This window comes from Geotrypetes seraphini, chromosome 2, assembly GCF_902459505.1.
Source record: "Geotrypetes seraphini chromosome 2, aGeoSer1.1, whole genome shotgun sequence".
Classification (NCBI taxonomy): domain Eukaryota; kingdom Metazoa; phylum Chordata; class Amphibia; order Gymnophiona; family Dermophiidae; genus Geotrypetes; species Geotrypetes seraphini.
In genome coordinates, this window is record NC_047085.1 from 381,514,565 (window position 1) to 381,539,505 (window position 24,941).

General features: G+C 45.1%; 1 protein-coding gene across 1 annotated transcript in view; it reads right to left on the reverse strand.

Moving 5' to 3' along the window:
• KCNH8 (potassium voltage-gated channel subfamily H member 8) overlaps positions 1-24,941 on the reverse strand; it is a 346,041-nt gene that overhangs the window by 270,415 nt on the left and 50,685 nt on the right. Inside the window, exon 5 of the mRNA XM_033930671.1 lies at positions 24,059-24,299. Within this exon, the coding sequence (XP_033786562.1) occupies positions 24,059-24,299 (241 nt within the window). The remainder of the gene's footprint in view (positions 1-24,058; positions 24,300-24,941) is intronic.

Consider the following 24,941-nt stretch of genomic DNA (forward strand, 5'->3'; position numbering starts at 1 on the left):
AGCTACTATGACTTTGTCACATTTCTAGAATTAAGCTGCTTTTAGTGTTAGTACTGACTTTGGAAAGAGCATAATGCAAGTAGCACCCTGCAGAAACAATAGCAACAACAACAAAAAAGAGATGTCTTACCTCTTATGGTCCTTCCCCAGGCTTGTACATCCCCTGTTTTTCAAACACCCTTATTATGATAGTCTATTCATTTCTGAAAAACAACAGGAGTATACAGGAGATGCTGGCTGCTGCCCATAAAATCTGTGGGCATTTCAGATTCTGTTAGAACATGCTGACAGCTAAAACTATAGAAGAAAAATGATTTGCAATCAGCAAATGAAATAGCTGGTGAGCTGCTACCATATGTGTGCTAGAGATAATTTTGTGGCCAAAACAAGGAGAGTGGCCAATTACAACAACTTTCTTAATAATATATCCAATGGGCTTGGTAAAAATATTTTTTGAAGTTCCTGCAATACTTTTAAACATATATTCTGGAAATGAGCACTGAAGATACCAACCTTTCTTAAGGAAGCTAATTAAATGTACAGTAGGAGAAACTCCAGTAACAAGCCCTAGACCTGTTTACATTGACCACATTTTTTCTAATACCTTACATATGACACTTTTTGTTGTTGTTGTATTTAGGATTGAAAAACATGTATCATATAAACAATTCTAGACTACAAGGTTAAGGGATAGGCAATACTTATCTTTCTTCTCATCATCCTAAAGTCAGGTGGTGGTAGGTATCTGAAGCACACCTACCAGTGCCTAGCTTAATTGTTTTAATCAGCTTTAAGTGGCACAATAATTGAATGTGCAATTAAAAGCCAATTAAATAACAATTAACATAAAAAATAGGCAGTGCTAGGCATCTTCTGTGACTGGTGCCTACATCCCTGGCTCATCGCAATGTCCAGTTATGCCTAACACAGAAGTAGGTGTGGTTAGGGGCAGCACCACAATTAGGCATCACTATTTGTGATTCTCTAATGCACCTAGGCACCAGAAATGTAGGCCTTTTAAGCAAAAAGTCAGCAGTATTTTAGCATTTGAACCTTTATTGTGGAAAATAATAGGAATTTAACATAATTCACTAATAGCTAAACACATACACTTTGGTGTAGTCATCTACCAATGGTGTTCCAAACATACAAGCATTCAATATCTTCTTGAGATAGTCAGGATAAAGTTTGCAATGCTGTTCAACTAAACAACACCTCACACTGCACTAGGTCTATGGTGAAACCAGTGGCAAAGTCAGTGATCAATGTAACACCTCGCATGTTTGCTGAAAAGTGTGAATGGTACAACTTCTTTTGTCAGGTACCATCGGCGGTTAGATAACTTCTTCAACACTATCCCCCTCCCTTTTTACAAAACCATAGCATGGTTTTTAGTGCCAGATGTGGCGGTAACAGCTCCGATGCTCATAGGAATTCTATGCGAGCGCTAAAAACCGCACTACGGTTTTGTGGAAAGGGGGGGGGGGGGATTGGATAGATGAAACAAATGTTACAGAAAAATTGAAGATCGAGAATAAGTATGTCTTGTGCTCTGCACATTCTCATCCACAGTGGCACATAAAAGAGCATGAGAAACAGTTGAATTGCTCCAGTTTCACAATCATCTTGTCGTACAGCAGCTAACTGGAAAACATGAACATTTTTGTTCCATATATGTTGCAGGCCATTCAGCATGCTTGATGTATTGCTCCTAGATTCATGAAATGTACAGAGTAAAAAAAAAGGAGAGAAGTAACTTGACTTGCCTTACAGTTAAACACAAAACAACAAATAAAGGTGTGATGTCCAATCCAATGAAACACTGATATTATTGTATGATAAACAGTCCCAACAAGGATCCTAGTTTCGGCATAAAAATGCCTTCCTCTGACGACATTAAAATTGTAGAAATACAAACTGTGAACAACAATAAAACATTAAATATATGTTGAAAACATTAAAACAATATAAATAAACATAAATTAAAAAACTGAAACATTAACATAAATGATTTAAATCAACTGTCCATAAAATCAAATATCTATCTATATATAACCAATGAAATAATAATAGCAATAAATGCTAAAAGCAGAGACTAAAAAATGGCATATTGTCTGTAAAGGACTAAAAACTTATGTACCGCATATACTCGAATATAAGATGATCCAAATATAAGTCGAGGTACCCCTTTTCCCCAAAATAAGGAAGAAAAATGATTGACTTGAATATAAGTCCTGTGAGAACTGGTGGCAGCCATTCAGCGAGTGACTCAGCGCCGGGCAGGAGCGCAAAAATCTCAATCCTGCCTGGTACACCACTGGACCACAAGTACTCGCAGCAGCCTTTCAGAGGGGCTCAGCGTGAGGCAGGAGTGTGGAATGTTCACTCCTGCCTGATGCTCTGCTGGACCATCAGGGATTCCAAAAGGTAAGTGGGGGTGGCGGGAGGGAGGTAAAAAAATTGTCAGAGTCGGCCGGGACAGGAGATGGGAGGAATCTTTCCTATCCTGGCCTACCAGGTCATATGGCAGACCCGGTGGAGGCCTGCAACAAGTCCGGGATGGGGGGGGGGGCGGGTAGGCACTGATCCAAATATAAGATGAGACCCCATTTTTGGACCTTTTTTAGACCCCAAAATCTCATCTTATATCTATATATATAAAATCGGAGGTATGTATGTGTGTATGTATGTGTGTGTGTGTGTGTATGTGCCGCGATCACGCAAAAACGGCTTGACCGATTTGAACGAAACTTGGTATGCTGATCCCTCACTACCTGGGATGATATGTTCTGGGGGTCTCGCGGCCCACCTGCACACGTGGGCGGAGCTACAAACAGAAAATCAGATTTCACCCATTCATGTCAATGGAAAAAATGTAAAAAGCTGCCAACGCAAAAACGGCTTGCCCGATTTGAACGAAACTTGGTATGCAGATCCCTCACTACCTGGGGTGATATGTTCTGGGGGTCTCGCAGCCCACCTGCACACGTGGGCGGAGCTACAAACTGAAATTCAGATTTCACCCATTCATGTCAATGACAAAATTGTAAAATGCTGCCTACGCAAAAACGGCTTGCCCGATTTGAACGAAACTTGGTATGCAGATCCCTCACTACCTGGGGTGATATGTTCTGGGGGTCTCGCGGCCCACCTGCACACGTGTGCGGAGCTACAAACAGAAAATCAGATTTCACCCATTCATGTCAATGGAAAAAAATGTAAAAAGCTGCCATTCTCACAGTAATTCCAACTATAAAACACTTTCTATGACACTATAACCACTAGGGACATCGTTTCTATTCTACCACGGACACCATACATATAGAGTTTGTATGTTCTAACTGTGTTTGTAACTGTTTCCTTCATGCACCCCAGTTCATAATGTTATTACATTACATGAGTACTCACATATCCTGAACTAGGAACACAGGTTCCATTCTGAACCGGGAACAAACTGCATGGAGTTTCTTTTCAACCTGAGTTTCCACATATTGAGTTGTTTAAATCAATACTGAAACTTTTGGATGCCACTTATTCCAACAGATCTTCCTTTTCAGTTTAAGAGATTGCAAATTCCACTGAGACTTGCATTCTCTATCACAATCAACAAATCACAGGGACAGACTATTACATACTGTGGAGTGGATTTAAGATCCCCCCTGTTTTTCCCATGGACAACTCTATGTTGCTTGATCAAGGGTGGGTTCACCCAAGAATTTATATGTTCTTGCTCCTGGAGGTGAAACTAAAATTGTTGTTTATAATCAAGTTTTGTGTTAGTTGTATTGTATTCATTTTGTCAAATATTTCACATTATAATTTAAATATTGTACTTTTTATAAAGCTGTAAAAAAATAATTTCATTCACCACTATAAAGTATCTTTATTTCAATCCATTTACAGTGTTATTGCTATAATTAAATACCTGTGCAACGCCGGGGCATCAGCTAGTTTGAGTATATACGGTATGTATCATTTGAGCCAAATGAATAAGAAATGGAGATATTTTACACAATTCTAACAGTTGAGAGTTAAGTCAGTATGTTATAGGCATACCTTAATATTGTCAAATAAATAGGCAATCAACTAGTCCAACACACAACAAAACTATAATTCAAGATAGTCTGTAGTTAAAAGACTGTAGTTAAAAGGCTAAACAAAACAAAAGTATAAATAAATGTGCTATCTGATTTACAGTAGAACAAGCTTAAATAAATGTACAACTTGTTACTGAATGACTTGACTATTATACCAAATGAGCTGTAAACGTATCTGAACGGAATTTTACCAAAGCATGAATGAAATGAGAATAGAGGAACCGCACACCCGGCATTGAATATCTGGGATCAGCAGCAATCACAGCACTTCCTCTTGCTGGCTGAATATTGGCCCCCATAATTGCCACTTTTTTATGTTTACCCAAACTGTGCACAAATAACAAGAGAAAGTAGCACTGAGATGTTTCCCATTTTGTGTTTAGCTATAAAACTGATTAATGGCAGGCATGATATAGATTCTTACTAAAATAGGATAAAGGAGTCTAGATACTAGTCTACAGACTATAAAAGCCCATTGATGTTACCGATTGTGAGAACATGCTTTGAAAAATTACAATCAAGAGCAATACATTTCTCTAATATATAAACCTAATTTCATTGTAATATAATTTCTCCACTACCATGACTCATAAGCTGACTAGAACTTGTGCTAGAAAACAATCACTGCGGGTTCCTTTCTCATAGAATCTAGCTTCTGCACACCACAGGTTTGATTAAAACACATCTTCATCATACCCAACGGACCCGACGGAGCCTGGAAATTATTTAGAATCACCCAAATAGTACTGAAGCCAGATTATATAGAATAATTTAATGAAATATATGTCAATGAAAGACATATTTTATATCCAGGCGAAATAGCCTCTGCACACATGGACTTCAGCTAATGAAAACTGAAACTAAAATCCAAAGAGCTTTTATAATGGCTGATTTTGTGCCACATTGGGAGTAACAGTTGATGTCATATCTCTTTGCCCTCCCCCAGACTACCTTACAATTCCTTGTGGTTAGGGTTATCTTTACAAAAAAAAAAAAGAGGAAGCCAATCTAATTTCAGTGTCAGTTACAGTGCTGAAATTGGCTCAAAATCTATTTTATGCCTGCGTTCGGTTTTGGCTACCAAAAAGGATACAGCCATGTTTCAGCTAAAACTGACTCTGTGTTATCAATGGAAACCAAAAATTTGTGCTTTGTACTGTTTGTTTCTCTCTCTCCCCACCCCTTTCTAAACAGGAGTTGCCTCTCCCACCCCCACCCACCTATAGATGTTCTCCTATAGATGGGACTATATAATTTCTGGTGGTCTAGGAGTTTAGTCATGGAAGGAGTGATCCCCAGTCGCTCCTCCCATGCTGGCTTTGCTCTCAAAATGGCTGCCATGAAGTTTAGTGGCAGCCTCGTGAGGCTTTCTCAAGAGGTCACAGCAGCTATTTTGAGAGAACAACTGACATAAGCAAGATAGACTAGCATAAACAAGAGTGACTCCAGCCCTAACTATTCCACTAGACCAGTGATTCCCAACCCTGTCCTGGAGGAACACCAGGCCAATCGGGTTTTCAGGCTAGCCCTAATGAATATGCATGAGAGAGATTTGCATATGATGGAAGTGATAGGCATGCAAATTTGCTTCATGCATATTCATTAGGGCTAGCCTGAAAACCCAATTGGCCTGGTGTTCCTCCAGGACAGGGTTGGGAACCACTGCACTAGACCACAAGTAGGGTTACCAGACATCTAGGAAAACCCAACATGTCCTCTTTATAGAGAACTGTCTGGGTGCCTGGAGGGATATCCAAAACCCAGCAGTTTGTCTGGGTTTTGGAAGTCCCCGAGCTCGGGACCATGTCTGTAGATGGTCTGCGCATACGCTCACCCTCCATGCCAGGCAGAGCTGGGAACAAAACTTTTTACTTTGCGAGCCCATGGTTTTAACCCGCTTTAAACCCGTGGGTTAAAACCATAGGCTTGCACTGCAGGGAAGGGCAGGAGAGTCGGGGCAGAGAGCAGGAGATCGGGGCAGAGAGCAGAGAAGCAGGATCGGAGCAGAGAGCAGCAGGACATCAGGGTAGAGAGCAGGAGATCGGGGCAGAGAGCAGAGAAGCAGGATCGGAGCAGAGAGCAGCAGGACATCAGGGTAGAGAACAGGAGATCGGGGCTGAGAGCAGAGAAGCAGACCAGGGCAGAGAGCAGGAGATCGGGGCAGAGAGCAGAAGGAGATCGGGGCAGAGATCAGGAAATCGGGGCAGAGAGCAGAAGGAGATCAGAGCAGAGAGGAGATTGGGGCAGAGAGCAGAGAAGCAGGATCGGAGCAGAGAGCAGCAGGACATCAGGGTAGAGAACAGGAGATCGGGGCTGAGAGCAGAGAAGCAGACCAGGGCAGAGAGCAGGAGATCGGGGCAGAGAGCAGAAGGAGATCGGGGCAGAGATCAGGAAATCGGGGCAGAGAGCAGAAGGAGATCAGAGCAGAGAGGAGATTGGGGCAGAGAGCAGAGAAGCAGGATCGGGGCAGAGAGCAGAAGGAGATCGGGGCAGAGAAGCAGGATCGGGGCAGAGAGTAGGAGATCGAGGCAGAGAGCAGAAGGAGATCGGGGCAGAGAACAGGGAGGCCAGAGCAGGAGGATCACGGCAGAGAGCAGGACGGCTAGAGCATGAGATTTGTGGCAGAGAGACGGGTCTTTACACAAGCGACTGGTTCTCAGCAGTCGCTTGTTTTTGGATCAGCCAGCCCAGTCGATGTGCCTGCATATGTTTAGTGAATCACGTCTTTCTTACTTTGCATGCCGTTTCTCCTCATTTGCATGTGTGGATCGAATGGGATTGGAAGATGATCGGCCACAAGGTTAGTGAATCGGGTCAGAGGAAAATCGGGTTGCAAAGTGGTCGGGACATGATTGGTGTCTTTAGTGAATCTAGCCTGGTGGTTCCCAACCCTGTCTGGAGGACCACCAGGCCAATCAGGTTTTCAGGATAGCCCTAATGAATATGCATGGAGCAGATTTGCATGCCTGTCACCTCCATTATATGTAAATCTCTCTCATGCATATTCATTAGGGCTAGCCTGAAAACCTGATTGGCCTAGTGGTCTTCCAGGACAGGGTTGAGAACCACTGATCTAGCCCTTAGTCGTACTGCAAGTATAACTGAAAGTTTTACAAGGATGTTTGGGTGGAACTTATATGTTGTGACTTAGGCAATCTAAACACAGGTCTAAGTGCCCAGAAGCTATCCAAAGTGACTAAATAACCACTGTTGACACAAAGTACGACCCCCCACACACTCCCCCAGTGATCACTGACAACGCCACCCCCCCCCCCCCCGGCCATACAAATCAGAATAAAAATGAACATACCTGCCTCCAGAACATCAGCACCTGGCTTAGGAAAGCCTAGTAGAGCTGTACAGAGATGGCTTAAGTAGTCGGGAGGGGGGTGGAGGGGAGCTAGTGAACCATAGAATGAAGTACCCAGGCCCATAAGTCACTCTAACTATTGCATTCATGGTGAAAAATGTGAGTTTACAAAAAAACCCCAAAAAAACAAAAAACACTACTGTACTGCCATATAGGTGGCAACTGCAGCCATAAGGGCTATTGGGTTAGGTATAGTAGGTTTTGGGGGTGTTTTGGGGACCTCACCATGACCTGCCAGGGAGTTGTGGTGAGATGTTTATGTGGCACCCTTTTTGTGAAGTTCACAGCAGTGCCCTGTAAGGTGCCCCACTACTCTGTTGCCATGTCTGGGTGGCCAGTCCATCACTTTGCTGGCCTCTCCTACATCCAAAAGGTCTTGTTCTAGGCGTTTGGGACTTGGACGATTTTTTGGATGAGAATGCAGTATAAAGATAGATGACTTGGCGGTCTGGATGATCAAACGGCTGGTCATAGAAGTAGACAAATTTTGAAAAAAAATATTTTGGACCTATTTTTCGAGAATGGTCTTTAGATGCTGCCGACTTTGGGTGACTAGTGCCCCAGGCCCAAAACGGACTTAGACATATTTTTTGATTATGCCCCTCTATGTTTGTTTGTGAAAAAATTAAAAAAGTTACAGAAATTCAAATATGTAACTTTTTCCGATGCATATGAATCCATGCCATTAAAAAACAATACAAAATAAATCTAGCCATACTCAACATTTTGGATCTGGTACTTTACCTCCTCCTGCAGTATCAGCTGCAGTAACTGCCCCAAAGCCCTTAGAGATTTAAAGGGTTTTGTGGTTTTTGCTGTGTGGCAGCAGCTAGCACGGCTATGTAAAAGAGAGGGTCAGTTACCTTCTCAAAGAGAGGGTCACATATCTGCAATTTAAAAGCATCTGGAATCAGATTCCTATTTATACTACACTAGCTCTTTAAGCCCGTTACATTAACGGGTGCTAGAGACGCTTCCTCCCTTTCCCCTTCCCCTTGCACGGTCTCCTTCGTGATCAGGACGGGATGGAAGGGGCTGCCGTCCGGGGCCGGCGGAGAGGAGCTAGGCGGCTGGAGGAGTAGCAGCAGTCGCTGCAGATCGCAGCCTCCGTCTTACCTGGATTTCCTTTTTTATCTGCATCGGGAAGGTGGAGAGCGGCTTGCGAGGTTCGCTACAGCGGCTGGCGAACCTCAGCAGGCCTCTTTGAAGAGCAGCGGCAGTGGGAGGGAGGAATCTCTGGAACACGCGCCTCCAGCTAGTGCAGGCGCCGTGAGGTGTGACACAGAAGCACACCTCATGCAACCAGGAATCACGATTTTTGAAAAGCGCATGCGCGCTTAGCCTTTTATTATTATGGATAACATTTGTTTGCACTGGATTTCTCTAGACCAGGGATGTCAAAGTCCCTCCTCAGGGGCCGCAATCCAGTTGGGTTTTCAGGATTTCCCCAATGAATATGCATGAGATCTATTTGCATGCACTGCTTTCATTGTATGCTAATAGATCTCATGCATATTCATTGGGGAAATCCTGAAAACCCAAATAGATTGTGGCCCTCGAGGAGGGACTTTGACACCCCTGCTCTAGACTGTTAATTAACCTTATCTGTTGGTAGGATTGTCAATTTACAGTACGCTGAAACTATATATATATTTTTTTATTATAAAAATGATCTTACATCTAACAGTCTAACCCATGCTAAGCTCATGGTAGCAGTCTCTCTTTCACACTGTCCTAGACAGAAATTTGTGATCAAAAGTGCAACAGAATTCACTGCTTCCTTGGTATCTGACAAGACATTACCATCTCATGTCACATAGGCCACCTTAATTGGGAATTGAATTGTTGGTCTAGAAGCAAAAGACTGTATAAGATAATGATGTGTCCATTCCCCTGAGCAATCCAGTTCACACTTGGTAAGAGTAAAATAGACCTAATGAGCAAAATTTCATTTTTAGAAAGCAAGTCTTAGCTCTTCTACCAAAGTGGTTTAGGTACTTGTTAAACCTAGCATGATGATAATTTCTGTGTATATGATTTGTCACTGCTTGTATAAATTAAGCCCAGTCTAGAATGAGCAATGTTATCCCTTTTTTGCTTGTATGGTTTGTTGGTTTATACCTTCCTATGTACCAATCTAGTAATTTTATAGAATTAGTTTTGAACACATTACATGGAAGTATGGAATATAAAATTTAATTAATAAATTCCTTTTTTAAAAAAAATCTGGAAACATCAACCCTACCAAATAGGGCAAAAGTATCTAGGCAGTCAGAATTGTGAAGTACACGCATAGATCATAAAACATCTTTTGGGTCTGGTTTTATAAATGGGCGTCCTGATTGTAGGCAGCGATAGGCATCTTACCACTGTCTAGCAGCCAATCAGAATGCATGTTTTAAAAAACAAACAAACAGAGGCAGGATGCCTACACTATAGGCATTTGTTGCGGTTGAGGGAGACATGTTGAAGTGGCCTTGGACAAGCTTAAGCATCCCTAGGCATCTCCCTAGGGCCATGACAGATACCTGAAATGTAGGCCAGCAAAATGCTGGCCAACATTTCAAATAGACACGGCCACTGAGCTGATTGCGGCAAGGGAATCCACCTGCCATGATCAGCTCAGTGGCTGTGGCAGCTCCCTCCCCCCCAATTAAGTCCCCCAGTAGGAGGGATGCCCACTCGCTCCTGCCAGAACCGCTGAGGGAGGGATGCACATTTGCTGCTGCCGGATCTGCCAAACCCTTCCTCAGAAGGATGAGAGGGATAAATGTTAGATATGGTGGTGGAGGGAACAGAGGGACAGATGGAAGGGGATGCAAGGGGGAGGAATGTAGGACATAGAGAGAGATGGGAGGGATGTAGGATGAGAGAGGGAGAAATGTTGGATGTGGCAGTAAAGGGGGTGGTAGAGATGCACCATGGATCTTTCTCTCTCTCTCTTTCCCAATTCTCTTTGCAGCAAGGGAGGGAATGAGAGAAAGACAGATGGACAGTGAGAGAGAGAGGGAGACATGTTGCTAGTGGGGATAGAGAGAGGAAGAAGTTGGACTCACGGAGGGACAGAGAGAGATGTTGGTTGGGGAAGGGAATGCAGTCCAGAGGGGAGGAAGCGTGCAGGAGGCAGAAATAAATAAATATTGGATGTACAGTCCAAAGGAAGTGCAACCAGAGACTTATGAAATCACCAGACAACAAAGGTAGCAAAAATGATTTTGTTTTCTATTTAGTGATTGAAATGTGTCAGTTTTGAGAATTTATTTCTGCTGTCTATATTTTGCACTATATTTGTCTATTTTTCTAATGTTGTTACTGAGGTGACTGCATATTTTAAAGTCATGTGCCTTGACCTCTTTGAAAAACCCCCAAATATAAATAATAATTAACATTTTCTCTGCGTTCAGTGTGCTTTGAGTTTTTTTTAAATTTTGTGGTTACAATTATGTATTAATAAGATTTTATTGTGTGTATATGAAAAATGAATGGAAGAAATTGCATTACAATTAGTACTATTATTATGGGGTGGTGTCTGGGGCAGAGCTTGGGTGGATCTGGGGCGGGGGTACTCGGTTGATATTTGTTAGACTTAAGGGGTACTTGGCTTGAAGAAGTTGCGAAACTTTGATCTCTACAAGTACAATCTAGGTGTGATCTCTGCAAGTTTTTACATTATTATTGTATAAAAACAAATATGTAGCCTAAGACGGTGCCCTGACTGAGTTTGGCGGAACGCTGTAGAACCTTTCCTTAACTTTTGATGGTTAAATGAAAGTCTAAGACTCAGGTTTACCCTTATGAACATGGGCAATTACCTCAACCTTCAGGTCAGATGGATCTTTTCGTCAATCGAATGCCCCGAGGTAAAGCAGATGAAAAATCCTTGGCGCGAGGCGAGAGCTCATTGGAAAGTCCTTGAGCCTCTTTCGAGGTGGTCAGCCTCTCTCCGGAGGAGCGGAGAACGCCGGTGCAGCCCTCCCCTGGCCGTTGGTGTGCAGAACGGCCAGTGAGGGGAGTGAGACAGCGATGTCAGAGTGTAGCAGGGAAGTTGAAGACCTAGTTGTACAGCGGGCATTAGCGGTGACCTCTTGGAGTCGGCAGAGGAACGGCAGAATCTATCTTCAGTAATTTCAGCTGCAGGTACTGTGAAACCTAAATTTACAGAGCCAAACTTTGCAATAGCTCCCTTAAAAAAGCCCCAAGTTTTAGACCTGAAATCTATTTGGGAAGCTATATCACAGTTACAGTCCTTTTTGGGAACTTAGATGCAAAATGTGACCACCTATTGCTCTGGAGTATTTTCAGAATCATTGAAATTGCAGCAAAGAGTGGATACAATTGAAATGGACTTAGTGCAACAAAAACAGAAAGTAGAATCAGTGGGGGTACAAAGCCAGCTTTTGATGAAAGAAAATTAAAATATTAACTTCAAACTAGAACTGTTGGAGAATGTTTCAAGAAAGCATAATATGAGATTAATTAATTTTCCTAAGATGTTAACAGTTTCGGCTCTTGACATGTTTAAAAGATATCTTACCGAGATTTTGAATATTCCTCAAAATGTTTACCCTCCTGTTTCAAAAAATTATTACCTTCCAATTGGGTAGAAGAAAACATCTGAAGATCAACAGGCCCTGGAGATGGATCTGTTAGATCTCACAAACATATAACAGCTGGATCTGGAAAGGCCATCGGTCTCTTTCCCCACCCACCCCCACCCACCTGTATCTCAAACAAGATCCTCAACCTAAGTACCCATAAATAAAGACACAACAACATTAAGTTGGAAAAATAGAGTCGCAGCTCTGTTTATTATAACAACAATAACACAGAATTATGAACAACCATCAAGCTACCATACAGTTACATATAAACAGCTATATGGCCCCCGTGACCCCGCCCCTTTCAGCAAAGGTCAGGGGGGGGGTGGCAGGAACCGCCCTGCCCCTTCGGTCAGGTCACCAGCCCACCTGGGACCCGCTTCCGAACCAGCTGCCCTCTAGCCACTCATTTCCGGATGAGCCCCGGCTTTTTGGTAGCTTGAACCCCGCCTGCAACTCTAGAGCTCCCACCCGGGAACCAAACCACCCCGCAAAGGGAGGGTGGGCGGGAAAGCCGCCGCCGAGGACAGAGAGAGACCCGACACTCGGCGGCTTAACTCTAAAATAACCCTGCCCTGAGCGTCCTGCCGCTAGCCAATCCTGCACTCCTAAACTCGGCAGGACGCATTTCCTCCTATCCTAAACTCCCTTTTAAACTTTGTCCCGCCTCTCTTCCCCCCAAGAACCAATCACGACGGGCAGACACGAAGAGCCTTCCAGCCCCGTGTTATCAACGCCCGTCGAGACTAGCTCTCGGGCTAACTTTAACAGCTGGATCTGGAAAGGCCATCGGTCTCTTTCCCCACCCACCCCCACCCACCTGTATCTCAAACAAGATCCTCAACCTAAGTACCCATAAATAAAGACACAACAACATTAAGTTGGAAAAATAGAGTCGCAGCTCTGTTTATTATAACAACAATAACACAGAATTATGAACAACCATCAAGCTACCATACAGTTACATATAAACAGCTATATGGCCCCCGTGACCCCGCCCCTGTCAGCAAAGGTCAGGGGGGGTGGCAGGAACCGCCCTGCCCCTTCGGTCAGGTCACCAGCCCACCTGGGACCCGCTTCCGAACCAGCTGCCCTCTAGCCACTCATTTCCGGATGAGCCCCGGCTTTTTGGTAGCTTGAACCCCGCCATGAGCCCGAAATCCTATTACGGGCTCCCCCCAAGAAACAGAGCTGCGACTACAAACCCCTACTCTCCAAACAAGCCTCACAACATGCCGCAAAGTCCTCAAGAAACAAATCCAAACCCACATCTGAAAGATGAACACCGTCCCTGGCAAACAAACCCCTACAAGTTACATCCACCCATTCGTGTCTGATGTGAAGCCCCCCCCGAAGCGCCACCCACGCCCCAATTTGTTTATTAACTTTGGACAAACCCCTGGTCCACTTCTTGGACCCCAAACACCGAGGTCGCGGGACAATATCCGACCAAGCCAACCTCGTAGCAGGGAACCAAGACATGATACACCGAAAATCATCTCGGGCTGCATTGACAAGCTGCTTGCCAGTGTAAGAGTCCACATCGTTTCCGCCCAGATGCACAACCAAGATGTCTGGGCGATAAGAGCAGGTCCGCAGGTCTCGCATCAGGGGCAGCAGCTGATTCCACCGCATGCCCCGCTGTCCCCACCACGAGACTCGAACACCTCGGTGAAAAAGGCCAAGATGCATACCACCCTGTCGGACCGTCGCCCGATCACTGGCCCAGTGAATAAAGGAATGCCCCACGATCCACACCGTAAAGGAACGAGGGACCCAACCTACAAAACAAAGCAAAGTACTGAAACAGAGAGAATAAGACCAAGGAGAGAACACATGCCAGCATGCCAGAGCAACAGGCTCGGATGCAAACAAAAGTGCTCCCCAACCCAACTCCCAACAGTTAAAACACAACCCCCCTCACACCAAATGCCCACCCCAGTACAGCTACGACAAACCAGATTAGCGCATACCAGTACGAATGTAACCTCTGAAAGCACCAGAAACCCATCTGCCCAAGCTTTGAATGACTCCGTCATTGAGACCCGCTTCCCGAGCACTCGTCGCCGCTCCTATCCGAAAGGAGTGAGTCCCAAAACGCGCTGGATTCAGCCCACAGCGCCCCAAAGCCTTTCGCAACACGGCCAGCAGTTGATAACGGGTAAGAGGAGACCCGTCATGGTGAACCAATAAAACAGATCCCCCGACAGGCCGGATTGCCAAGTACTCCTCCAGCAAAGACACCGGACAAGAACAACTGCCCGGAACTCGCCGAAGCCGCACCGACTGCCCCCGACCTGTCTGATCCGTTTTAGATCGCGCCACCAGCACTCTCAAGGTGTCACCAATCAACTGCACGTGGTGTAAACGGAGTCCCTCCTCTTCCCGGCCTACCGAAGGACGCGCCAGGAGTTCCCCAACTCGCAACGCCCCAAAAAAGGCCAAAGAAAAGGACACTTTGAACAACCGTTCCTCGTAGGCTGAAAGGACAACCGACCCTAAGACTTGCAGCAGCCGCACCAGCAAGTCATGAGTAATCGGTATCCTACTGTCAGGAAGGACTGGTCGGAGCCTGCCCATAGCCGCCAGCATCCGTTTCACCAGGAAACCAGCGGAAGGATTACCCCAACCGAAAGCCTTACAAAAGAAGGCAAAACCAGCCAATTTCCCAGCTACAGAACGACGGGAAGCCCCATTCCGGAAACAGTTCACCACAAACTCCGCCATCAGTTCATCGGAAACCGGGCCTGCAGACCAACCCTTACTCTGCAAAAAGGAGGAAACAGCCACCCAGCCAGCTCTATAATGGGTCCAAGTCGAAGGGGCCACAGAGCGCCTCAGCATGTCCCAGATGGAAGTCTCACCAGCTGCCACAGAGACTCCGGCATGGACCGTCCTTCGAGATGAGCGCCCGGAGCAAGACGACGGAACTGCAAAAAGTCAAAGCGAGACAAAGCGTCAGCTATACCATTATGAACCCCCGGTACATGACGAGCCCTGATGAACAAGTTAAGAGACAGACACCTAAGAACCAGCTCCCTAATTAAGGAATTAACCAGCAAACATTTTGCAGTCTGTCTATTAACAACAGCAACCACAGCAGCATTGTCACACCAGAAGAGTAACCGCCTGTCCCTCAATCTATCCGGCCAAAGCTCGCAGGCCACGACCAACGGGAATAACTCCAGCACGGTAACATTCCTCGTGACACCACGACTGTGCCATTCAACTGGCCAACGCTCAGCACACCAGTCCCCCTGAAAATACAAGCCAAACCCGACGCCACCGGCCGCATCAGAAAACAACTCGAGGTCAAAATTAGACACCTCCCGAAGCTGAATAGGAAGAGTCCCGTTAAAAGACAACAGAAAACGAGACCAAATGCGCAAATCCGCCCTAACCCCGGCCGAAATACGCACAAAATGCCGGGCAAGACGTACCCCGGACGTAGCGTGCGCCAGCCGCCTAGAAAAGGCTCTACCCATCGGCAAAACCCTGCACGCAAAATTCAAAGAACCCAGCAAAGACTGAATTTCCCGCAAGGGGACCCTCTTTGCCCCCAAAACCCGCCGAATCTGGACCAACAGCTTGTGAATCTTGCAATCAGGCAACCTGGTCACCATAGCCACAGTGTCCAGCTCGATGCCCAAAAAGACGAGCGAGGTAACCGGCCCCTCTGACTTGTCCGCCGCTAACGGAACCCCAAATTCCATAGCCACAAGCTCGAATGTCTCCTTCAGCCTACCACACTCCCCAGAACCCGGAGAACCAATGAACAAAAAATCATCCAAGTAATGAACCAAGGAGTCGAGATCCGCCCTCTGAACCGCCACCCAATGCAAAAAAGTACTGAAAGCTTCAAAATAGGCACACGAGATGGAACAACCCATTGGTAAACATTTATCGAAATAAAAACGGCCGTCAAAACAAAAACCCAACAGAGGGTAAGAATCAGGGTGAACAGGCAGCAACCGGAAAGCTGATTCAATGTCCACCTTGGCTAAAAGAGCACCCGGGCCCAAGCGCTGAATGATTGCCAATGCGCTGTCGAAAGACGCATAGCGCACCGTACATAAATTGCGCGGAATACCGTCATTCACAGACCGACCTAACGGAGAGGACAAATTATGAATCAAACGAAACTGCCCAAAAACCTTCTTAGGAACCACCGCCAAGGGTGACAAATGCATGGCAGGAAAAGGTTTCTCCAAAAAGGGGCCCGCAATACGACCCCGAGAAAGTTCCTCATCTAATTTGATCCGTACCACTGACCCCAAGCGACCCACTGAGGAAGAATTACGAGAGGAAACGTCACTTCTGGGACCCTGGAAGGGGATGAGGAATCCCTCGGAAAAACCGAGTAATAATAAAGAAGCAGCCTTGGTAAGAGGGTACCGTAAAAGCCAAGGCCGCATGGCATCGACCCGAACAGGAGTGGGAAGCCTAGAAGAATCACTTACCAGGACCGGCGCCACCAGCCGATCCCTTCTTGGGACACTTAACGGACGGATGCCCTTGTCCGCAAAGCAGGCAGACATGCTTAAACCTACAGTCGGGGAACAGACACGACGATCGATTGAACTTCCAACAAGCGTCTGACACCTGACCCCCCGCGACGCCCGGGGAGCTGGCGGAAGTCCGAAAGGGCCGCCCCGAGCCAGACCCAAAGTTCCCAGGACGCGCTGAAACCCCCCCTTGAGACCCCCCAGCCTTAGACGCCATATGAGTCAACCAAAGGTTAATGTCCTGAGTACCCCAAGACATATGACGATTTTCTTCCATCTTGTCGCGAAAAGCCTCATCATAGTTGAGCCAAGCCCAACCACCGAAACGCTGATAGGCATCTAAGACGGAATCGGCGTAAGACAACAATAAACCGGAATCAATCGGACGCGCTCTACCCCAAACACTAGCTAGTCTCAAAAACGACCGGATCCAATTGATAATATTCCGAGACACAGGAGAGGGACGCACAGGAACTCCGTCCTTTTTAACTTTCTTTTTAGATTTCTTATGAACACGCCCCTCCAACAGCCGGAAAATATCAACACACCTACGTTTTCGAATTTTTCGCCGCCACGCCTTCGGCACTTTTTCCCACAATTCAGACAACGCGACCAACGCCGGAGCACCCCGAGAGCTAACGTCCGAAGAGCGAGACTGACCCAAGAGACCCTCCGTCCCCGAAACAGAGGGTGAGGAAGAACTAGAAGAAGAAGAAGAAGAAGAAGAGTCAGACGAGGAAGAAGAGGACGACACATGCCCCTTACCCTTACCCTTCTTCCTATGACGTCTTCTAGCCCTTTTACCCCCACCAATCCCCCTTTTGTCCCCGTTACCCAGTCCAGCAGCGCGCTGAGGCTCTGCCACTCCTGAAGTCTCCACGCCAGTGGCGCCCCCCGCAGCAGCCACCACATCCTCCATCGTCTGACCAGGATCACGATCCACCACCACCGACGCTGATGCCGCTACCGATGCCTGACCAGGTCCAACCGCTCCACCGCTCGATGTCTCCGGTCTCGAACTCAGGTCCTGCAAAGTAGAAAGAGAAAAGGGAGCAGCACCCGAACCAGAAGAATGAGATCCTAATGCCAGAGAAGAGGCAAGACCCTGTGAACCCCCGCCTAGAGGCTGAGGACCCAGGCCCCACCCTACCGTGGGAAAAGACCCCCCGCCTGAGGAAGACGTAGACCCCACCACGGGGGAAGGAAAAGGAGGCCAGAAGCTGGAACCCCAACCCTGAAACCAAGGACCCGGAGGCCAAACAGGCCAGGGGGGTGGGAAAGAAACAGACTGAGCCGACCCCTGGGACAAAGGAAGGGAACCGCCCTGAACACCGGTAACGGAACTAGGAGTCTGAGAGGGAAAAACAGGAAGTTGACTAGCCCCAGAGGAAGACCCACCAGCCCCCGTCGAGCCACATGCTCCCAGACCCGAAGGAAAAACAGGGGAAGAGAAAGAACCTAACCCCGGGAAAAGAGGGAAACCAGGAGACCCTGCGCCTGCACAAAAGGAAACACCAGCCAGGCTACCACCCTCCCCAGAAGGACCAGCCCCAGCAGTACGAGGGACCGGGAGAACCTCAAGGGAACCACAAACCTCCCCCACAGATAAAGGAACACCACTCTCACCAGACCTACCCAAAGAAGACCCAGCAGATCTTCCCCGACCCCCCTTTGAAGGCCCGCCCCTCCGCCCCCGGCGACCCACAACAAGCGCAGCGGCCGTCATGGCAGACAAGGCCGTCAGTTTAGAAGACCGAGCGGACTGAGGACGAGCCCCAGCGTCAGACGGAAGAGAACTCACCAAGTCTGACACAGGTTCCTCATCAAAAGAATCACCAGCTTGAAAAGACATCTCGGCCAGGTCCTCCACGTGCTCTGCCAGCTCCACGTGCTCCGCCAGCCCCACGTGCTCTGCCATCTCTACCGAGGAACCGCACTGCTCCAAACACCACAGACCGACACGTGGAAGAAAAACTACCCGAGCCACCACCGAGGACAGGAAAACAGCAAACCTCCCTACACAAAGCAACGCGAGCCCCACGCGAGCAGAGAAAAACGAAAAAAATTCACTAAAGCCGCCGCCGAGGACAGAGAGAGACCCGACACTCGGCGGCTTAACTCTAAAATAACCCTGCCCTGAGCGTCCTGCCGCTAGCCAATCCTGCACTCCTAAACTCGGCAGGACGCATTTCCTCCTATCCTAAACTCCCTTTTAAACTTTGTCCCGCCTCTCTTCCCCCCAAGAACCAATCACGACGGGCAGACACGAAGAGCCTTCCAGCCCCGTGTTATCAACGCCCGTCGAGACTAGCTCTCGGGCTAACTTTTAGAAACCTCAGATTCTGAACAAATGGAGGCAGCTACTTTCTTTGTTCAACTGGCATTGACTCAGATAGAGACTGGCTTTTAAAGATCTTCTTTAAATATAAAGATAAATTATTTTTGAAACAGGAAATAAGAATGTACCCAGATGTCTCTGAGTAACCCCCAAAAAAGAGGAAACATTTTCTTCTTTTAAGATCTTAGATCCTGAAACTGGGAGCTACTTTTGTATTAAGGTTTCTTTGTAAATGTTATGTTAATTTTCAGGGAGTTAGATACATTTTCTTTGAGTCTTCACAGTTTTCAAGATTTATAACGAGTAAAGATGTGATTCTTGTAAGTACCGCTGCCAATGTACAAGAGGAAGGCTCCTAAGTTTAGACACTGGGTTAATGTCAGAGGTGTCATTCTTTTTTTTTTTTTCCTAATGATGGTTTGTGATTTTGATATTGTCCGACTTCTTTAAGCCTTCTCCCCCAAGTGTAGTGGACTAACTAACAGAACAAAAGAAATAATTTTCCTTTTTATTATTTGTTTTTCCTTGTATTATTTTAAATTGTTTCTGTTTATTTGGAATGATGATGTGATCATGTAAAAATTGAAATGTTAATAAAAAGCAAAACAAACAAACAAATATGTTTCTATTTGTTTTCATGAAACTAGGCATAAAATAGGCACCTTCCAACCCAATTAATCTAGGTGCTCCACATTATCATCCACATGCACATTAAAAAAATTGTCTATGTGTAACTGCGGAATGGAGGAGTGGCCTAATGGTTAGAACTGCTGCTTCAGCACCCTGATGATAAGTTCAGTTCCCACTGTAGTTTCATGTGACTCTGGGCAAGTCGCTTAACACTTTATTACCACAGGTACAAAATAAATACCTGTCTAAAATATGAAAAACCACTCTGTAAAAACCACAAAGAAAAAAGCAGTATATATAAGTCCCATCCCCTTTTCTGAAATGTGTTGGGAGCACCCCCAAAAGTGAATATAGACACTTTGCAATCAACATGCAGTAACTGCCAATCCTTACCACACTTTAGTTAATGTGTATTTGTCTTTGAAAAAAACCTAAAACATAAATTCATGTTCCCATGTTTTCAGAGTATTAGAAAGAACCATATTGTATTAATCTTAACCTTCATAAGTGGAATGTATAGAAACAATTTATTTACTACTACTATTTAACATTTCTCTGTCGCTGATAGACATATGCAGTGCTATATATCAAAACATTTAAGAGACGGTCTCTGCTCAGTAGAGCTTACAATCTAATTAACAGACAACAGGCCAAGTAGGGACTGGGGGAGTTTCAGAAGAGCTTTAATTAATTAGGTGCCATTTACTCGTGCTCGAGTCTTAGCAACTTGATGAATTACAGATCGAAAAAGAGCGTTTTTGTGCTAGTCTGGTAAGGTCCTCCAGCATCATCCCCATGGTTGTTTTCAACATGTCCAGTCATCTGATTGCAGGTCACCCTCTTAGCCTGGTTCCTTCAATCTTCCCAAACATAATGTCATTCTCCATTGATCTTTCTCTTCTAACAATGTGTCCAAAATAAGATAGTTGTAACTTCATCATTTGAGCTTCAAGTGACATAGCCGGTTTGATCTCTTCCAGAATCAATTTGTTAGTTCTTCTGATGGTCCATAGCACACATAAAGCTCAAATGAGTTAATCTTTTTGTCTTGTTTCCCTAATATCCAACTTTTGCATCTGTAATTGACCACTGAGAAAATGAGTGCGTAGACAAGTCTAATCTTTGTTTGGAGTATTATTTCCTTGCCTTTCAGTACAGAAGAGCTTACAGTCTAATTAACACACAAGACATGTAGGGGCTTAGGGAGTTTCTCAGGGCGCTTATGATAAGAGACTTATGAACTAACAGATGGATTCTGTAACCGATGCCTATGTCGGTGGCCACTGACACCACCGGTTACAGAATCGCGCCTAATCAGCCAAGATAGGGAGCTGAAATGTAGGCCTGCAAAACCCTGGCCTACATTTCAGCAGCCTCTAGACCACAGCAGCTATAAGCTGATTGTGGAAGGGGAATTTATCCTTATCAGCTGAGCTGGTGGGGCTCCCCAAAGAGTCCTGCCAGCTCAGCTGACCGTGGGAGGGAATTTCCCTGCTACAATCAGCTGAGCCCAGCTGTGGTGGACAGAGGACCCCCCACAATCAGCAGGAGGGATGCCCACTCCCTCCTGTCTGATACCCAAAACATCCCCTCAGCTGCAATAGGCAGGAGGGATGCCTACTCACTCCTGCCACCTGACATCTGAATCCCTGACACCCCTCCCAATTGTGCTAGGCAGGAGGGATGCTCACTCCCTCCTGCTACTGGCTCCTCTGAACCCCTGTTACCCCCCAATCACCAACACCCCTGACATCCCCACCCCAACCTCCCCAAGCTCCAATACTCCACCCAGCACCCCTAAGGCCACCTTGACCCCCCTCCCCTGTACCTTTCATAGTCAGGCCAGCCAGAGGGATGACTACTTCCTCCAGCCGACAGACCCACCTCTTCAAAATGGCAGGCCTCCCCTTCCAGGTGCATCCTGGGATAGGCCTAAGACTCCTACTGGTCTGGATACCGGTATGAGGAAACATGATCGCCAATGAGGAGCTTTTTCCTATTAAATCAATGAGTATATTTTTGCAAAACTGATAAATTATAAGATCATAAGAATAGCTGTACTGGGTCAGACCAACGGTCCATTTAGCCCAGTATTTTGTTTCCAATAGTGACCAATCTAGGTTACACGTGCCTGGCAGAAACCCAAAGAGTATCAACATCCGTGCTACTTTGGAATCAAATTCTGACTTGCAACATATCAATGAGTTACTAGTTTTCAGCAGTCCACATAAGCTAGTAAAGATATATATCAGGGTCCAGCATTCAAAAGGGTTTAACCAGGCAGGAGAGGATCCTGTCCAATGAAACCACATTGAGTGGGCTGGGGAGGAGTATTCAGGAGTACTTAACTGGGAAATGCCAGTGAATTTCTCCTCTGACTGCCAAGCGGTGCTGATACAGTCTGGGGTGGTTCCTAACTTATGTGAGCACTGACAATATTCAATGTCGGTGTCCACATAACTAACCAGGCAAGTAGAGCCTTACTTTGCCTGATTTATATATGTAACTATGAAGGGGTGCTGAAAAGTTCTCAGCCCAACCAAGAAGAGAATGACGTAGAAATGCAATGTCAAAACATAGAATTTCTGCAAATTGGCACTTAATGTGGCACTTAATGAAATAAGAGAACACTCTTTTCAGGTGCACTGGCAAAATAAGGCTCAGAATTTAGGAAGTTGGCTGGGCTGAGAACTTTTCAGCACCCCATCTTATGCACTGAATATCAGCTGTACCCACATAACTTCCAGGTATCACAACTGACCTGGAAATTCAATGACGGTGCCCAGACATAGCCTCCTTAAAACCAAACAACACTGTGTGGTGGTCAACGGCAAAGAACGGTCTAGTCTCCCAGAGCAGTTGGACCTTGGATATCTGTTTACAGCAAGTGACTTTATTTATTGAAGCTTTGCTGGCTTTTATCATATTAGGGGCTCCTTTTACGAAGCCGCGTTAGCGGCTTTAGCGCACGTGACTTTTCATCACGCGCTAACCCCCCCCGCCCTAGCCGAAAAACTACCGCCTGCTTAAAAGGAGGCGGTAGTGGCTAGCGTGGCCGGCAGTTTAGCGTGCGCTATTATGCACGTTAAACCGCTAACGCGGCTTCGTAAAAGGAGCCCTATGTATTGCATTTTAATTTTGCATCAATAAACATTATCGTTTTAACCTCTGGAAGTCCAGGGACTGGCTCCACAGTGTTTTGCCCAGACATAGCCTAACATTGAATACCTGGGTCTAATTTAGCCAACTGAGTGAGCACTTTAAATGAAAAAAAAAACAACCATTCCCTGCCACTGGCTATACATTGAAAGGCTTTTGTTCAAAAAAAAGGTAGCATTTTTTTGATTTGTTTATAATTTGTTAATTTTTGTTTCTATACATCAAACACACTACTTTAGCCAGCATATCAAGTAAGCATTTCCCCACTCAGGATTCTCCAAAGATCATTTCCTGCTCAGGTAAAGCTCCAGGGAAGGCCTCTCCCTTTGATCAGTATATTCTAGGAAGTATCCCCATTTCTCCTACTCATTGATTTGAAATGTATTATATGGCATTTCCATTGAAACATTTAAGGATACTTGATGTACCTGCTTCAGACCAGTTTACTAGGGCATTTACTAAGCGGTGCGTGATAAATAAAGTATTTTGCTTCAGCAATATTTACACCAGGAGTCATAAACCTTTGGTCTGTCTGTGAGCAGTGCTGCATATATTCCATTATATCCCACTAACAGATATGCTTTTATCTTATATAAAGTAACCGTATGGTGCTTTGCAGTTTTCCCCACTGTTGTATGCCTGATTTCCTCTAATTCAAAAGTATTTGGCTTGGCAGCCACCTGAGGCATTACACCCCCTCCTCCAGGCAGTGTTTGTGTGTGGAAATGCATGGAGTGGTCGTAGAGCCTCTGATCTCATGCACACGGCTGTTGGCTCTGCTGTTCCCCTGCCCCGTAACAGGAAACTGACGTCAGAGGGGGTGAGACCCAGAGACTGCTCCATGCACCCATCCCCCTACTGCCTGCACCCTGGGTGGACCACCCTCACCTCCCTCCCTTTGGTACACTGGAGATCTTATGATTTTCCCACTTCTGATGACAAACTGGTTGGCCGTAGGCCACAAGGAATGTGCCTGAGTTTTCCAATTGTCTATTAATGCTTTATAGGTTGCAATTGTGAATACAGATTATATTTGAAATGTACAGTAAGTAACATTTTCTTCAACTATGAGCATGTTTAGGTTTTTTAAAAAATATTTCTCATTTCCTATGGAAAATGTCTTCATTTAATAAAGTCCCTGGATGGTCATAATTAACAATCTCTCTTTTTTTTTCTTTTTTCTTTCATTCTGAAAATTAAAAAAAAGCATCAGCAAATAATTTTAAAAGTATCCATATTTGTATCTCTTTTTACAATGACTATACTTGTGGTACAAACAGAAATAGAATTGATATACCTACACATAGCAGCTTATCCATCCTGACTTAGTTCATGGAAGGAAGAAAAATATTTTTCCTTACCTATGATAAAAAGAATTTCCACAGAAATATCACTGACAGTTGTGCTTCGGGTAGTTGATAGGTCATCATTGCCAATAAAGGAAACATTGTAAGGTACAGTCACTGCAACATAAAACGTTGCCAGTAAAATGAGCCAGTCCCAGCCAGCTTTAAAAGTGCTAAAATGCAAAATTATGAGCTTTGACTTTTTTGCATCTGAAACTTTGTATTCCGGAAATGCTGGTTTATCTACAAAAACATTCTGCAAAAAAAGGGGAAAAAAAGAAGAAAACATTAAATAATATCCAGTAGATTAAGATTAATTCAAAACACAGCAATTTGTTTGATTTTTAATCTAAAAAAACATGATCATATCAGCTCATATTATCAAAGGCTCCACTGGTTGCCGTTTGAGGCTAGAGTGTTGTTTAAATTTGGATGTATTTGCTACAAAGTCTTATTTGGGTTGGCCCCCATCTTATCTTGTTGCTCATTTTTTATATGTAAAAAAAATATACATAGAACTGGCTGGTTTTATTTTTCTTCAGCGAAAGCGTACCGTTTTAAGAATTTTTTAGATAGGACTCTGGCGTTTCAAGCAGGAGTAATGAATACATGCTTGGATGCTCTTATTACTCCAGCCCTCACTTATCAGCAATTTTGGAAAGATTTTAAGACCTATCTATTTAATTTAATTTAATTCTTATATACCGCTATACCGTGAGGTTCAAAGCGGTTTACAAAAAGATACATTAAAGATACAATAAAATAAAATAAATAAAGATAGGTACTTGGAAGTTCCCTTACTGTCCCGAAGGCTCACAATCCAGCTAAAGTACCTGAGAAAGCAATTTATGAATAGTAAAGATATAAAAAGACAGAGGTAGAGATAGAAATAGATATG